This window comes from Hyla sarda, chromosome 2 (assembly GCF_029499605.1).
Source record: "Hyla sarda isolate aHylSar1 chromosome 2, aHylSar1.hap1, whole genome shotgun sequence".
NCBI lineage: Eukaryota > Metazoa > Chordata > Amphibia > Anura > Hylidae > Hyla > Hyla sarda.
In genome coordinates, this window is record NC_079190.1 from 56,666,728 (window position 1) to 56,684,642 (window position 17,915).

The 17,915-nt window shown below is 41.8% G+C and overlaps 1 protein-coding gene across 1 annotated transcript in view; it reads left to right on the forward strand.

Moving 5' to 3' along the window:
* Positions 1-633: 633 nt before the first annotated feature.
* The window catches only part of LOC130357375 (uncharacterized), a 31,952-nt gene continuing 14,670 nt past the window's right edge, over positions 634-17,915 (forward strand). Inside the window, exons 1-3 of the mRNA XM_056560064.1 lie at positions 634-815; positions 2,088-2,173; positions 14,785-14,832. Coding sequence (XP_056416039.1) covers positions 732-815; positions 2,088-2,173; positions 14,785-14,832 — 218 coding nt within the window. The 5' untranslated portion in view covers positions 634-731. The remainder of the gene's footprint in view (positions 816-2,087; positions 2,174-14,784; positions 14,833-17,915) is intronic.

Below are 17,915 nucleotides of genomic sequence, written 5' to 3' on the forward strand. Positions count from 1 at the left end.
GGTGTTCCCAAACAATCTCAGGGCCGGCAGCGGCGGAATCTGGAACATGGAAGCTTAGAGTATTGGACATTGGACTAGTACATAGCCATGACGCCTCCTCCCATAGACATGAATGGAGATGGCGTGGCGGCTGTAGTCGCCAGTCATCCGGCACGAAGCAGAGTTCATTAAGTGCACCGGATGACTGGGGTTCCGCAGCGGAGATCACGGGAATCCCCAGTAACAGGACCGCCACGATTAGACATCTCATCCTATACTTTGGATAGGGGATAAGATGCATTCCGGCGGAGTACCCCTTTAAGCAAGTAGCCTGCCCATGTTTGTTAGTTATTTTAATCTTTTTGCTGGACAACCCCTTTAAGAGATTTTGTGGAGTCAAAGGATTAAAGCAGTTTTGGCAGCATAAGCAAAGACCTTTATACTATTAGACACTTTGTTATGGCTGACCGGTACAGTGTCATCAAAATTTCACTGCTATGTTCCATAGTTCTCCATTTAGTCACACTTGGATGCTATCACATTGGGGACAGTTATTGGACCATGCATTGTCTTGGTTTGCAGTAGGTAAGATTTATAGTATCCAAACATGTGTGGGATCCTACCATTGTTTCCTTAGAATACACCTTTCAAAAATGTGCTAGATTTACAGCCTCTTTATGCTGCTGAAGTCTGATTTGTACAATTACTGTGAATTACTCTCAGTTGGTGACTGAACTGACACAATCCAGTCTATGTATGTGAGGTGTATTAAGAAGAATTTACAATGTAGACGCATTGTGTTGTGGCTGCTCATCCATCAGGACTGCTCTAACAGGGTAAATATGTTGTACTTTAGGGCTAATGGGAAGGAAGTTCTTTAAACCTGTAGCAATAGTTGGTATTTCTGATAAAATGCAACACTTTGCTGAATCTGTGATTGTTTGGTTAAAACAATTGTGTAAACATAATGGAGCAACTTTTATGTATTGTGGAGGCAGTTCACACAAAGCTTTATGTGAGTTTTCATTAGGAATGTAGGAGTCATTTGGTGTCAGCATTGTATTATTATGGTATACATATAAAAGTATCATTATTAGCAAACTGTTTTGTACAGGGAATTTTGTCAACAAGATAAAAAGCGTAATTATGCATCACGCTATTCCCCTGCCACAATATTTATTAGAGTTGTGATGAAATAACTGAGATTAACATTTAGGAGCAGAAAACAATAGCAGCGAAGAGGAAAGCCGAACCATGTGGCTTGTTATAGTAGGAGACGCTACACTGTTGTACTTCTACAATGTTTTGCTGGTTTATAAGTTCTTCTCCTTTTATACTGTACATGTAATATAAAAAAAAAATGCAGAAAGTCACACGCCACATGGCCACCGCTTAAAAGGCTGCGTTCACCTTTGCAACCATTTTTTTATTGCTGCAATGCGCCCTAAATGGAAAGCAAATCATTTTTTTTAACATCTTCTATGCAGACTAATGTATTTCCATGGTAAAAAGAATATAAATGAACTCTTTATAGTTTCAATAGCATACATAGAAAGACAAAAAGATACCCGCAGTCACCGCAAGGAAACAGCAAACCGACTTCTATGGCATCTCGGACAGATCCTATTTCAGGCTGACAGCAGGGCGCTCAAAGTGGAGGCGACTGCCGGCAAAGTTGCGGGAAGATATTTAGGGACGGAGTACCCCTTTAAGCCCTGATTCTGATGAATGGAACTCATGCACAGAAATTTGCGGTGTGTGGTATAGTTGTCTCAGCAGCTGCACTGTCTAGTATGGCCTGCATTTCCCCATGCTGGAGCTGAAGATCACACTGTATTGACGTATTAGATTGACGCTTTAAGGTTCTATGATGATATAGGTTTAGTTCCGTAGAATTAAGTAAAGATCATGTGCTGAAGCCAGTCACATGGGTTCCTGTAGATCCTGAAGATTTACAGATCTTGTAGAAAGATAAACCGATCATGACAGAATTGAAAAAGACAGATATAATCTGAACAAGTTCCATTATGATCAGTTGTTTCTAATAAAACATATAGAGGCTCTGTTCTTATCTACATTGTTATTTCTGTTGTTTTGCTTCATAATAGGAGAAGAACAATGAGAATGATAGCCGTGCCGAATCCCTTACATACCAAACACCAAGGGTGCCCAACACTGAGGGAAAATATGAAAAAGACGAGGTGCGCTCCTAGTGGAGTATTATTGAGATGGGGTAAGTTGTGCGCTACAAGTTGCACCTTACCGTAATGTGTTGTGCTGAGGGCACAACACCTCTGTTCGCCTGTAGACTCGCTGATGTAGGGGATCCAGAAGCGCAGGGAGGCAGCCTCAATGTCCTCCAGGTATGTTGCAGCGAAGTGATAGTGGAAAAGAAAGAGTTAGGACGAGTTTGATGGCGCCAGATCCCAGGAAACCAATGAGCCAAAAGTTTTAGTAAAAACAAATTGGCTTTATTGGTTCAAAGTTTAGGGGTGCACCCCTAAACTTTGTACCAATAAAGCCAATTTGTTTTTACCAAACTTTTGGCTCATTGGTTTCCTGGGATCTGGCGCCATCAAACTCATCCTAACTCTTTCTTTTCCACTATCAATGGACCACACTGACTTTATGGGGTCCATCGTGTTTTTCTCATGTCTGCACATTGCTCTATTTTGCTTTGCATTTTTGACAAAAGAAAACTTAAACTTTACCAGGGAGTCTCGGAACAGGCTGATGGTGTTTGTTTGGTATAAATATTGTTTTTTAACACAAAATATTGTAATTTATAGCATCATAACCCAACAAAATGTTGACCTATTACCATTTTTATGTTTCAGTGCAAGCTTTTGGTATCTGCTATGTCATCTATAGGATGAGATCTGAAAGAAGTGATCAGAACACAACACTGTCCTGAGCAACTACTCATCTTTATTGTACATGGGGTGTGCATAACATCATGTCCATGGACTCTGGCTGAGTTGTTGGACATTAGACTAACAATGTTGATACCCAATGTAATACAGGTAATTTTTTAATGAGCACTGTTTTGGTAAAACATTTGGATGTGCCATGCTATCATTATCAGTATAAGCCTGACCTATGGGAACCCAGCAAAATATTAGAATTAAAGCACAGCAGTTGGACAGGGGCATACCTGTATAGAGATTTGCTAAAAAGCTCTACTAAAGTGAGCCAGACCCCACAATCTGAAATTGATAGTATTCACCCTGTTCCAAATTGTTATGCAAATGATATTTAAGTGTCACAAAGATTACATATTTTATTTTTCAGTTTAACTCATAGATGGCATTGTGTCTCTTTTGATCACTGAAAACAATCTCGGACACCTGTGATAATTAGATTGCCAGGTGAGCCCAATTTAAGGAAAAACTACTAAAGGTGGGTGTTCCACATTATTAAGCAGCCCCCATTTTCAAGCAATATGGGGAAGAAAAAGCCTCTCTCTGCTGCCAAAAAGAGTGAAATAGTTTAATGCCTTGGACGAGGTATGAAAACATTAGATATTTCACGAAAACTTAAGTATGATCATCGCACTATTAGGAGATTTGTGGCTGATTCAGAGCACAGACGGGTTTGTGCAGATAAAGGCAAATTGAGGAAGATTTCAGCCAGATCCATGCATCGGATCAAGAGAGCAGCTGCTAAAATACCATTACATAGCAGCAAACAGATATTTGAAGCTGATGGTGCCTCTAAAGCCCCACAGATATCAAAATGTAGCGTCCTCCAGAGTCTTGCAACTGTGCATAAACCTTCTATTCAGCCACCACTAACCAATGCTCACAAGCAGAATCAGCTGCATTGGGCAAAAAAAATACATGAAGACTAATTTTCAAACAGTCCTGTTCACTGATCAGTGCCATGCAACCCTGGATGGTCCAGATGGATGGAGTAGTGGATGTTTGGTGGACGGCCACCCTGCTCCAACAAGGCTGCGATGTCAGCAAGTCGGTGGTGGAGTCATGTTTTGGGCTGGAATCATGGGAAGAGAACTGGTCGGCTCCTTTAGAGTCCCCGAAGGTGTTAAGATTGCCTCTGCAAAGTATGTGGAGTTTCTGCCTGACCACTTTCTTCCCTGATACAGAAGGAAGAACTATGCTTCCCATAATAAAATCATCTTCATGCATGACAATGCACCATGTCCTGCTGCAAAAAATACCTCTGCATCAATGGCTGCTATGGGGATAAAAGGAGAGAAAGTCATGGTGTGGCCTCCATCTTCCCCTGACCTCAATCCTATTGAGAACCTTTGGAGATCCTTAACCCCGTATGGGTATGACCTGACATCCTGGTAATTAACCCCTTAACGACCAAGGACGTAAATTTACGTCCTTGGCCGGCTCCCGCGATATAACGTGGGGTCACGCGGTGACCCCGTGTCATATCGGGTCGGTCCCGATGTATCTGAAGCCAGGACCCGGAGCTAATAGCGCGCGGCAGCGATCGCGGTGCCGTGCACTATTAACCCTTTGGGCGTGGTGTTCAAAGTTGAACACTGCGTCTAAACCGAAAGTGAAAGCTGCCCGGCTGCTCGGTGGGGCTGATCGGGACCACCGCAGTGAAAATGCGGTGTCCCGATCAGCTGGGACATGAGCGGAGGTTCTCTTACCTTCCTCCGGCGTGTCCCCTCGGCGATTGATTGCTCCAAGCCTGAGATGCAGGCTTGAGCATTCGACCGCTGATAACCCTGATCAATGCAAAGCTATGGCTTTGCAGTGAACAGGGTATAAGATCAGTGTGTGCAGTGTTATAGCCCCCTATGGGAGCTATAACACTGCAAAAAAAAGTTAAAAAAAAAGTTAAGAAATGTCATTTAACCCTTTACCTAATAAAAGTTGAAATCACCCCCCCCCCTATTCCCATAAAAAAAACATGTAAATAAAAATAAATATAAACATATCTGGTATTGCTGCGTGCGTAAATGTCCGAACTATATAAATATATCATTACTTAAACCGCACGGTCAATGGCAAAAAAATTCCAAAGTCCAAAATAACGTATTTTTGGTCACTTTTAATATCATGAAAAAACGAATGAAAAGCGATCAAAAAGTCTGATCAATACAAAAATGGAACCGCTACAAACTTCCGATCATGGCGCAAAAAATGAGCCCTCATACTGCCCCATAAGCGGTAAAATAAAAAAGTTATAGGGGTCAGAAGATGACAATTTTAAACATATACATTTTTCTGCATGTAGTTATGATTTTTTACAGAAGTACGACAAAATCAAACCTATATAAGTAGGGTATCATTTTAATCATATGGACCTACAGAATAAAGATAATGTGTCATTTTTACCGAAAAATTTACTATGTAGAAACAGAAGCCCCCAAAAGTTACAAAAGGGCGTTTTTTCTTCAATTTCGTTGTGCGTAATTCCGGTCCCCGGCAAACAGATTGGCGATTTGCTACAATTCCGGGTGAATCGGGTCCCTGGTGACCTAGAAAAAAAGGGTGATAGGTGCCATCTGACATGGCACCTATCACCGTATAGCAGCAGGAGTGAGGTGGCACCATTACCAGCCGACAAATCAGGACTCCTGCTGTGGAGGTGTCCCTAACGGCACCCGCTCCACCCCTATTCCAGAGGGTGAGAGCGGGTGCCGGGAGTGAGTACCTGGAGTGGGAGCCCCCCCCCGATCTCTAGCATCAGCGGCGGGATCGGGGCCCCTGGAGCGGTTACAGTGGCGGCGGCAAAAGGATTCGGCAGAGCAGTAGCAGGAGGTAAGGCTGCCCTCCTGCTGTTGCTTAGCAACAACTCTCAGCATGCACAAAAGGGCATGCTGGGAGTTGTTGTTATCCAACAGCAGAAGGCACTACTGCAACTTCCACCATGCCCCTTGGTAGTTTGTGCATGCTGGGGGTTGTAGTTATGCAACAGCTGGAGGCAATTTTTTTCTATGAAAAAGTGTGCCTCCAGCAATTGCATAACTACAACCCCCAGCATGCACAAACAACCAAAGGGCATGCTGGGAGTTGCAGTAGTGTGCGTCCAGCTGTTGCATAACTACAAGTCCCAGCATGCCCTTCGACTGTAAGTGCATGCTGAGAGTTGCGAAACACTGAGTTAAGTAACAAACTCTCAGTGTTTTGCAACTAATGTGCCTCCAGCTGTTGCATAACTCCCAGCATGTATGTTGTGGTCTACATCAGCATGTTAGTGTTAAAAAAAAATTTTTTTTTTACACTAACATGCTGGTGTTGCCCCATACTTTTAATTTTCACAAGTGGCAATAGAAAAAAAATATATATATATTTGTACGGAAATACCCCATATGTGGACGCAAAGTGCTCTACAGCCCACAACATGGCTCAGAAGTGAGAGCGCAGCATGTACATTTGAGGTCTAAATTGGTGATTTGCACAGGAGTGGCTGATATTACAGTGGTTCTGACATAAACGCAAAACAATAACTATCCACATATGACCCCATTTTGGAAACTACACTCCTCACGGAACGTAACATGGGGAATAGTAAGCCTTAAAACCCCACAGGTGTTTGATGAGTTTTCGTTAAAATTGGATGTGAAAATTTTTTTTTTTTTTTATTCACTAAAATGCTGGTGTTACCCTACATTTTTTATTTTCACAAGGGAAAATAGGAAAAAAGCCCCCAAAAGTGCTCTGCGGGCAAACTACAATGCTCAGAAGAGAAGGAGGAGCACCATTGGGCTTTTGGAGAGAGAATGTGTCTGAAATTGAAGACCATGTGTATTTACAAAGCCCCCATGGTGCCAGAACAGTGGACACCCCCCACACATGTGACCCCATTTTGGAAAATACACCCCTCTTGTAATTAAATAAGGGATACAGTGAGCATTTATGCCCCACAGGTGTCTGACAGATTTTTGGAACAGTGGTCCGTGAAAATGAAAAATAAAATTAAAAAGATCTGTCAAACGCAAGTGGGGTGTAAATGCTCACTGCACCCCTTATTACATTAGATGAGGGGTGTAGTTTCCAAAATGGGGTCACATGTGGGGGGTCCACTGTTCTGGTACCACGGGGGCTTTGTAAACGCACATGGCCACCGACTTCTATTCCAACCAAATTCTCTCTCCAAAAGCCCAATGGCGCTCCTTCTCTTCTGAGCATTGTAGTTCGCCAGCAGGGCACTTTACATCCACATATGGAGTATTTCCATATTCAGAAGAAATGGGGTTACAAATTTTTTGGGGGGCATTTTCTCCTATTACCCCTTGTAAAAATTTTAAATTTGGGGGGAAAACAGCATTTTAGTGAAAAAAAATTCATTTACACATCCAACTTTAACGAAAAGTCATCAAACACCTGTAGGGTGTTAAGGCTCACAGTACCCCTTGTTTCGTTCCTTGAGGGGTGTAGTTTACAAAATATTATGCCATGTTGTTTTTTGCTGTTCTGGCACCATAGAAGCTTCCTAAATGTGACATGCCTGCCAAAAACCATTTCAGAAAAACTCAATCTCCAAAATACCATTGTCGCTCCTTCTGAGCCCTCTAGAGCACCCACAGAGCACTTTACATTCACATATGAGGTATTTCCTTACTCAAGAGAAATTGGGTTACACATTTTGGGGGGCTTTTAGGAGAAAAAGCCCCCCAAAATGTGTAACCCAATTTCTCTCCCTTGTAAAAATTCTAAAACTGGGTCTACAAGAACATGTTAGTGTATAAAATTGAGATTTTAAATTTTCTCCTTCACTATGCTATTGCTGTGAAATATCTAAAGGGTTAACAAACTCTCTCAATGTCATTTTGTATACTTTGAGGGGTGCAGTTTTTATAAGGGGGTATTTCTAATATAAAGGCCCCTCAAATCCACTTCAAAACTGAACTGGTCCCTGAAAATGTAGATTTGGAAAATTTTTGGGAAAATTGCTGCTGAACTTTGAAGCCCTCTGATGTCTTCCAAAAGTAAAAACATGACAAATTTATGATGCAAACATAAGGTAGACATATTGCATATGTGAAGCAATATATAATTTATTTGTAATGTCTATTTTCATTACAAGCAGAGAGCTTCAAAGTTCGAAAAATGCAAAATGTTTACATTTTTCATTAAATTTGGGATTTTTTTCACCAAGAAATGATTTAAGTATGAACAAAACTGTACCACTATGTTAAAGTAGAATATGTCACGAAAAAACTATCTTGGAATCAAATTCATAAGTAAAAGCATCCCAGAGTTATTATTGCTTAAAGTGACAGTGGTCAGATGTGCAAAAAATGCTCTGGTCCTTAAAGTGATCTTGGTCCTTAAGGGGTTAAGCAAAAGGTCTATGAGGGTGGGAGGCAGCTTACATCCAAACAGCAGCTCTGGGAGGCTATTCTGACATCCTGCAAACAAATTCAAGCAGAAACTGTCCAAAAACTGACAAGTTCAATGGATGCAAGACTTGTGTAGCTGCTATCAAATAAGAGGTCCTATGTTAAAATGTAACGTGACCTGTTAAAATGTTAAAAGTTTGAATTAAATAGCTTTTGATTTCAGTAAATATGCTGCAAAACACAACAAATGGATAGAGGATAAGATGTTTTAGGGCCAGATTACCCCTTTAAATTCCTTCTCTAAAAGTCTATTCCCATGGCAGAATTTTCACACCTCTGCACCAATTCCATATTAACATTCATTTGGGTGGTTTCTGGCTTGTGCAGAATCAGTGCGGAATCAGTGCGGAATCCGCATGCGGAAATTCAGAAATGTGAATGGGAGTGCGGAATCCCATTGAAGGCTATCGAGCTATAATTTAAGGTGGAATCCGCATGCTGAAATTCTGGCGTGTGAATAGAACCTAAGGGTCTATTCACACAGGCAGAATTTCCGTGCTAATTCTGCTTCCTCTTCCTTGGGTGGTTTCTGGCTTGTGTGAATTTTGTGTGGAATTAGTGCTGAATTGGTGCCGAAATTCCTCATGCGGAAATTCAGAAGTATGGAATCTCATAGAAGTCTATTGGGCTTCCATTTGAGACGGAATTCCGCAAGCAGAAATTCTGCCCGTGTGATTAGACCTTAAAGGGGTTGTGCGCTGCCCTGCATTTCGGAGCTCCGCACACAGCGTCCGGAAGTTCATTACTCCAAATGCTGTGTGCGGGTTTCCGTGTTCGCGGCCGCCGGGTGTGACATCACGCCCGCCCCCTTGTGACGTCACGCCCGCCCCCTCAACGAAAGTCTATGGGAAGGGGGCGCGACCGCTGTCACGCCCCCTTCCCATAGACTTTCGTTGAGGGGGCGGGCGTGACGTCACGAGGGGGCCGGGCGCGATGTCACGCCCGGCGGCCGCGAACACGGAGGCCCGCACACAGCGTTTGGAGTAATGAACTTCCAGACGCTGCGTGCAGAGCTCCGAAATGCAGGGCAGCGCACAACCCCTTTAAAGGGGTACTCCGGTGGTGAACGTGTTTTTCCGTTTTTGACTTTTTGACCCTATTTGTTTTGTTTCATTTCTATTCTTGTTGTTTAGGCTACTCTATTTCCGTTCTTTGTTGTCTTTTTATCCCCCACTTTGTTTTCCTATCTTTGCTTCTATTTCCTGTTTCTCTCTGTGCTAAAAACTACAAATCCCAGCATGCCACATGCCTTGCTGGTTTGGGGCCGCTCCTTTTTTTTTTTTTTTTCCGCCCTTTACCCACCCTACTATTTTCCCGGGTCGGCCCTCTAATATATATCAGCCCTGGTTGGGATACACTGTCATACACAAACAAAAGGGACTACAACTCCCAGAATGTGTCATTCAGGAGTCTTCAGTCTGTGGTATAACACCAGCATGCTGCCTCTGTAGTCTCCTGGGGGTTGTAGTTCACCACACCTCTATAGGGCATACACCAGTGTTTCCCAACTAGGGTGCCTCCAGGTGTTGCAAAACTACTACTACCAGCATGCCCGGACAGCCAAAAGCTGTCCGGGCATGCTGAGAGTTGTAGTTTTGATACAGCTGAAGACATCCTGGTTGGGAAACAATGCACTTTGTTTGTAATATACTGAATAGGCTAGGCCAGTGTTTCCCAATCAGTGTGCCTCCAGCTGTTGCAAAACTACAACTCTCAGCATGCCCAAAGTCTGTCCAGGCATGCTGGGAGTTGTAGTTTTGATACAGCTGGAGGCAGACTGGTTTGTAAACACTAGCATACACACACATAACAGGGACTACAACTCCCAGCATGAGTCATTCCGGAGTCCCCCCCCCCCCCCCCCCCCCTTCACACATAGAAATCATCCCCAGTCCGAGATTTATTCCCCTGCAGTCTATACATCCCCAGCCCGTTCACCTTGTTATCCCTTCACATGACACTTCCTCCCCTTCACATACATCTTCTCTGTCTTCTTTCAGTGCAGACCTGCGTCCTCAGAAGACAGAGCAGGGGGAGGGGAGATGAGGAGCTGTGTAGGATCTTCTTGCTATCATGCACACCTGTGACCACCTGGAGGGGGAGATGAGGGGGCGTGGCCTATCTCTGTCATGCAGTTTTGAAAGAACAGAGAAAAAAAAACCATGACATCTTGTCCACAGCCTAATCCTAACCTGTGGACAACAGTAAGAGATCCAACACAGAACTACATAACTTCCTGGCCCACAAACAGGTAAGAAAAAAAGACACATGCTACACAAACATATAATACATGTCAATTGCAAAAAAACATGAACATTAAAAGAAGATGCAATATAGCCAAAAATCTTAACCACTGGAGTACCCCTTTAAGTGTTTCCATACATTTCACTGTTTGGGCCAGTCAGGCAGAACACAGCTTTTATAATACGGTAAGACATTTTCCAAATTAAAAACTATAGAGTTTCAATAGTGCGCCCTGAAGCACACCTCTCTAGGAACAAGTTGAACAAATAACTGGAAATATTTGGTGAATATATTGAGTACATATATATATTTTTTTTTTCAAACTGCGCAGTAATTTTAATAAATAATATCACTGGTACCGAAACTGCAAGCAAGAGTCATAACTATGAAAAGTGAATTACACTCCTTATGATACATTTTATATTAAATGTAAAACTTTTAAGTAGAACTCCATTATGAAACAATTTTAGGAAAACACATTGTGTAACAGGTTCTACAGGTTCTCAAATCTGTAATTCCAGACCTGAGGCTTGGCATAAAAAAGAAGATTACAATTCTGTTAAAAATAAACTTTCCCTGTGCTGAGCCCAGAGGGCATTACTGTGTGTGCAGTACCTATTTCCTTCAGATTTATGAGCTATCCATTTCTGTGATTATTAGTCCTGGAGGAATTATTTGTGCTCCTTTACCCCAATTTTATGCCAAATCCATCTAAATTATGCAAAGGGCACAGTCAGTATAAGTGAACATCTAAAATATACACTTGCCGGAAATGTCTGTGGACTATTTACTTCTATCAAGTTACCATTTCAAGTGCAAACTAATTAAACCGCCGGTACTTAGTTGAAAAAGCGGAATTGTACAAGAGTAAAATCAAAGAAAAAGCGCATAAAAGATGGCTATGGGAATGTTTTGACACTGTCGTCATAGACACATCTAGGAGGCTTTAGAGCAGTGGTCTCAAACTGTGGCCCTCCAGATGTTGTAAAACTACAATTCTGGGCATGCTGGGAGTTTTGCAACATCTGGTGGGCCACAGTTTGAGACCACTGCTTTAAAGCCTATGAGTAGTAATTTAGTGCTCCTGACAACTATTATTGTCAATAGACATTTGGATCTTAGTTTTTCTGCTGTATACTTCTGGCCACTAGGAGTCTCCCTTCTTGGCCAGAACACATTCTGTCTTTTAAAAATCTCAGATTTTGGTCTCCTGCTTGTAATGGTAGGAGATCAAACTCAGGTCTGCACTGAGCTTGATTGACAGCTGCAAAGAGCCTCACTGACAGCAGCTGAACAGACTGAAAGCTGCACAGACTGTTGCAAAAATACAATTAGTTGCAGAATGATCTCTCTCCCACCCAGCGGCGGAGCACCCATTGAAGCAGGACAGGCTCCCATTGCACACCTGACTAGTGATGTCATGTCTCGGACTCACTGCAACCTGGGAAAACCTGAGACCTTATTAATTTTGTATGCTGTTAAAAATCAGGAGACCAAACTGGATATTGGCAGTTCTTGGGCAGATAGTGTATATGTATTGTCAGATGATGGACAAACAGGTCAGGTTAAGCAGTACAGAAACAGGTCAAGGTCAGCCACAGGAGATTCAGAATGGTACCCGAAGCAGAAATGAAGTTTGGGAAGCAAGCTGTAGTCTGACACAATAACAACAACACATGTAAAGAACACTTTTCAATGAAATTCTATGGAACTGTATTGCTCAGGCAGCATGTGTCAGATGTAGTTGCCTGGAGATAAGGGGAGGAAGGATTAGGCTGCACAGGAAGGGAGAATGTGTACACCCTACGGGCAGAGCTTGGAGCAACAGTGACAGGAGACAGAGCATGTCCGCAAGGAGCATTGACCTGGAGCGTGCACTCTGGAAGCAGGCGGGAATGGACTGTCGGCTGTACAACTACCTTGGAGAGAGGGAGTTTTGGGGAACATGCAAAAAATATTATGAGAAGGACAAAGAGTAGGAAACACATCCCATGTTGGTGCCATGACACGGTTCTATTTTTCCTTTGTTACTAAATGGGCTTATACTATTCCTCTAACTGGCTTCATTTTAAATTTGGGGTCATGTATGGCTATATTTAGCTATATGCCTGCCTAAAGAAATAAAAGTAGATCATTCAGACAAGATTATGCAAGAGTAAGAGTAAGAGTGTGGGTGTCTGTGATCCCCACCTATATCTGATGTATATAGTATGGTTTACACAAATCTATCAATGGGAACTTGGTTCAAGAAATCAGAAGAACAAAGAAGGACACAAAGAATGTAGGAAGTTGATTGCTGTACTATAGACAGTCTTCTCTCATTGAATGACCTTAGCTTTCATCCAAGGTCACCTGTAATTGTATATTCTTCTCCAGAACGTTTTAAGAACAAACTTTTCCTTAGAGTAGAAGTATAACATAAAATTATAATCAGAACATTTTTCCTTAAACCTAATGCACCCGTGCTTAGGTGATTTCCATGGTAACATCTAGAGAAGTAAGTTTTCAGATATAAGGAAAATGAGAACATAATTCTAAGGGTTTCACTGAGTCCTGTCCTCTGCCTGAGTTATTTTCAGGTATTTGTATGACACAACTCTTATCTATATATATTTTTTTAACCAAAGAATGAAACTAAAACAAGGTAAATATACATTAACTAATGCACTTGTAAAGGACACAAGAGAAGGATCGCAGAATGTGACATACAGTATATTTTTATAGCTTTTGCAGTGGCTTTTAAAGTCCATAAAGGTTGAGGGACCATGGTGTTGACTTGGTGGATCCATCTCTAGAGGACCAGGGGTCTTCAAAGCAGATGAGACCCTTATCTATGTTATGAAGAGAGAATAGAAGAGAACAAAGAAGGGCCCAGTTGTGACCAAGCAGTTTTGAGCCATGTTTCTATGGCAGAGAATCTGGTGGAATCCTGGAGATCCATTCCCAAGGTGCATATGGCGATCTCTAAGCTGTCAAAATACACAGTGGTCCCTGCAGAGGATGGGTCCAGTCTGCAGGATACTATGAATCATAGAACTGAATGTACCCTAAGGAGAGGGTATACACCAGTGGCCGCCTTTTGCTCTATGGCAAATGCCTCTGCTTAGGTGTCTAATTTCTTAAGGCTGTGCCCTCAACAAACTCAAGATGACATAGGGGAAGAGTCTTACCCAACATTCCTTTAGGGGGCTGTAACAAACAAACAAACAGAAAAAAATATGTAGGTGGCACTACTATCCAATACCAACCGTAAAATCTATTTAAATATAGAGAAATGGGTACACTCACCAGGTGTATGTGGAGGATCACACATATATACAAAGTGTGACTTACCACTAACACCAATCGGCCACAGATGTAAAACCAATAAAGAGCCTCTTCCTCTATTGTTGCCAATATCCACCTTTGCAGAGGGTGCTAACTTTTCAAAAGTTTATCTGTAATTTGTGTTCTAGTTATTTTGTTCAACTCCTATAGCTGCTCTAGCAACTTATAAGCATAGAATATAAGCAACATTGTGATATTCTTCTATTCCGGTGTAGTTGCATTTAATTAGAACTGGCTTGTTATTCACAATTTTTTTCTGGTAAAAGTTTGTAAAGTGATTTAGTACTATAACATTTGTATTGAATGACATTATCTAATGAATACCTTAAATTATGACATAATAGAGTGTGTTTATGAATTGGGGCCAAGAATCTTCATGTTACACCATTGAGAATATCTGCTTAGTTTAAAGATGGGCAATAACTGGGATCATACTGCCTTAAAAAATGATACATCCTAACATCTTATCCCCTATCCACCTTCAATTTCCCTGCTTCCCCCATTGTTCGTTTATAGCGTCGGGTGCAGCGACGGAGGCTCGTGATGTCATGCCCCGCTCGTAGACAACTTTCATTGGGGGTGTGGCTGTAACATCACGAGCGGGGCGTGACCGTGACATCACAAGCCTCTGCATCGCCAGTCATTTACCAGGGAGCAAAGTTTGCTCCGTGCACCAGATGTCTGGGGTGTCATGGCCAAGATCGCGGGGGTCCCCAGCGCCAGGACCCCCGCAATCAGCCATCTTATCCCCTATCCTTTGGACAGGGGATAAGATGTCTAAGGGGGGAGTACCCCTTTAAACATTTAGATTTACTGGTGATGTATTTTTTTTTAGATGCTTTAAAAGTAAATCTCTTTGCATCAAACTACTATTTACTTCATGTTTTTTCTTCCTCTCTAGCAGGTGTCTGCTGGGGAATGGCACAAGTAAAGGAATGGATGATGAAAATGTATGTACAGTATATGAATCCTTTAGGGTTGTTCATGTAAATTGGATTTATTTTGGGTTTTGGTTGTATTAGGGGCCAGTCAGATGAATCCCCCTATGAAGACTCCCACATCACACCTTATAATGTCAGGCCTTGATGCTGTCCACTAACTTTTTTTCTTTTATTTTACTTTATTGAACACCTTAAAGGGGTACTCCACTGGAAAAAAAAATGTAAATCAACTGGTGCCAGAAGGTTAAACAGATTAGTAAATTACTTCTATTAAAAAATCTTAATCCTTTCAGTATTTATCAGTTGCTGTTATGATCCACAGGAAGTTGACCATAGTGCTCTCTGCTGACACCTCTGTCCATTTTAGGAACTGTCTAGAGTAGGAGTAAATCCCCATAGAAAACCTTTCTTGCTCTGGACAGTTCCTAAAATGGACAGAGGTGTCAGCAGAGAGCACTGTGGTAAGGCAGAAAGGAAATTCAATAATACAGGAATTTAGGTGCGCTACTGTGGTAGATGTAAACAGTGACATTGGCTATCCCTCAAGTCGGACCTAATGCTGCTTTAATTGCCCACTGGCCCCTGGTTTTGCCCATACGGCACAGGTAGGTTAGTGCTAGGTCCCATGCCACTTGAGAAATCTTGGCGTTGGTGTGCGGGCTCTGGTATGTCCTTCATATAAGGATACACTGGCGAATGTCTCAATTTTAACATCAGTGTTGAGGGATAGCCAATGTCATTGTTTACATCTACCACAGTAGTGCACCTAAATTCCTGTATTATTCTAATTGTTACACATCCACACCGTCTATCTGGTGTAGGATGCCATTATGGCATTTGTAGTCTTCTGCAGGCATCCTCCATTGTATGCATTTTATGCTGGGGATTGCACTTAGCAACGGTCCACAAGGGCAGGATCTGCTCCCCCACTATATATGCACAACTGCATTTGGGGTTGAGCACCTCCTGCCATTTGAGACCACATCTTTGTTGTTGTTCAGAAAGGAAATTCAAATAGAAAAGAACTTCCTGTGGATCATAACAGCAGCTGATAAGTACTGGAAGGATTAAGATTTTTTAATAGAAGTAATTTACAAATCTGTTTAACTTTCTGGCACCAATTGATTAAAATATTTTTTTTCCAGTGGAGTGCCCCTTTAAAACGTAATTGGCCATTGTGACAGGGTTTTTGGTGACAGAGAAGGAAGCATCACATCCATCTGAGCCATGAACCCTCTCATATGTTTATTTAACGTTGAAGTCAACGGGATGATAGATGAAGGAGTAAAATCATGACATCGGTGATGGAGAAAATCAATTTCTTTCATCTATTTTGCCTTTGATTTTAATGTTACAAGTGATGCAGTGACTTCAGTAGGGAAATAAGAAGGTTTTTTTTCTCATCCTCTGAAGTAAGCTTATGTGAGTATTTAAACTGCATTTGCAGCATCCATTTAAATGTATCCATGCTCCTACTGTATTCACTCAAGAGAGGCTAAAAGAGGAGTATCCTTTTGACATGTGCTGTGGCCAGTATATTTCAATATATTTTTTGTTCAATTGTATAAAAGCATAGTATAAAAAACATAGTATAGAATGGATGACAAATAGTACTGTAAATAAATATCCTTCCTTACTTTGAATGCACTTTGCTTAGTTACGTTGTATCTTTTTTAATATATTTCAAATAACATTAACTGTTGTGGCTTATGCACAAAGCCATGTGGATGGACCATGCACGAGTCCTTATACATCTGTAACACTCCATGTGCCAGATCTAATATGCTAATGAAGGCTGGGGGTTAACGTTTTGCTCTCTGTATGCTCACCCATGTCCTTCATTTGCATAATAATAAAGGGGTCCGGGCAGATGAAGAATATGGAGGAGGCAGGGGAGCTGGGTGAGTCAGTTTCCTGCCTCCATTGCATGCTGGAGCACAAAGTAGCTAAAGATTACAGTACCAGAACTCTGCATATACTGAACAGATTTAAAGGAGTACTCCGGTGGAAAGCAATTTTTTTCAAATCAACTGGTGTCAGAAAGTTAAACAGATTTGTAAATTACTTCTATTTAAACATCTTAATCCTTCCAGTTCTTATCAGCTGCTGTATGCTCCAGAGCAAGTTGTATTTCTTACTAGACTTCTTTTCAGTCTGACCACAGTGCTTTCTACTGACACCTCTGTCCATGTTAGGAATTGTCCAGAGCAGGAAAGTGGTGCAGTAAGTGGTGATTTTCTCAACAGTGCTACAACTGAGGAAATAAAGAATTAGACAGTTTCAATAAATGGTCCAGTCATGTAATCCATGGTAATGCTGTGTCCTTCATAGTAGGAGATGTTCTTTGTATCCACTCTCCACATTGTCTATTAGACGGAGCATCCAAATGAAGGACTTACCACAATTACCTAATAGGGTGTTTGAAAATATTGTAAATATTTTTTTAACCAGTTTAAATAGAATAAGTAGATTTGTGCTGCCTGAACCATAGGAAGCATGAAATCCCAACAAGCCCCATCATCACCAGCAAGAAAGCTGTAGACTGGTTTCATATAACATTGTTGTATCCTGCTGTAACGTCTTTTAAAAAAAAAATATATATATATTTTTTTGGGGCGATACAGGATGCATAAGGACACACAAATGATGCAGGTCGCTTTTGTCCTGTTAAAAGCCAGATCCAGACAGATTGTGTTCTCTGTCAAATATAGCAGAGAGCACACTGTACAGACTATACCCTGCTATGCACATGGGGGTATGTGCAGGGCATTGCATCCTAGTGCCTGTAGTAGAGAAAAGAAGGTGCAATGCTCTGCACAAACCCCCATGTGTATAGGAATGTAGATACCGACCCTAGGGTAAACCATTGGCAGAAGGGTACAGGATTGGACACACATGTTAGTGGAAGAGGACAGGATTGGACACACACTTAAGCGGGAGCAGGCAGGATTGAACACATGTGAGTGGGAGCAGATGGGATTGGGCACACATGTTGGCGGGAGCAGGTGGGATTGAACAGATGTGAGCGGGAGAGGACGGGATTGTACACACGTTAGCAAAAGCGGACGGGATTGGACACACACTAGTTGGAG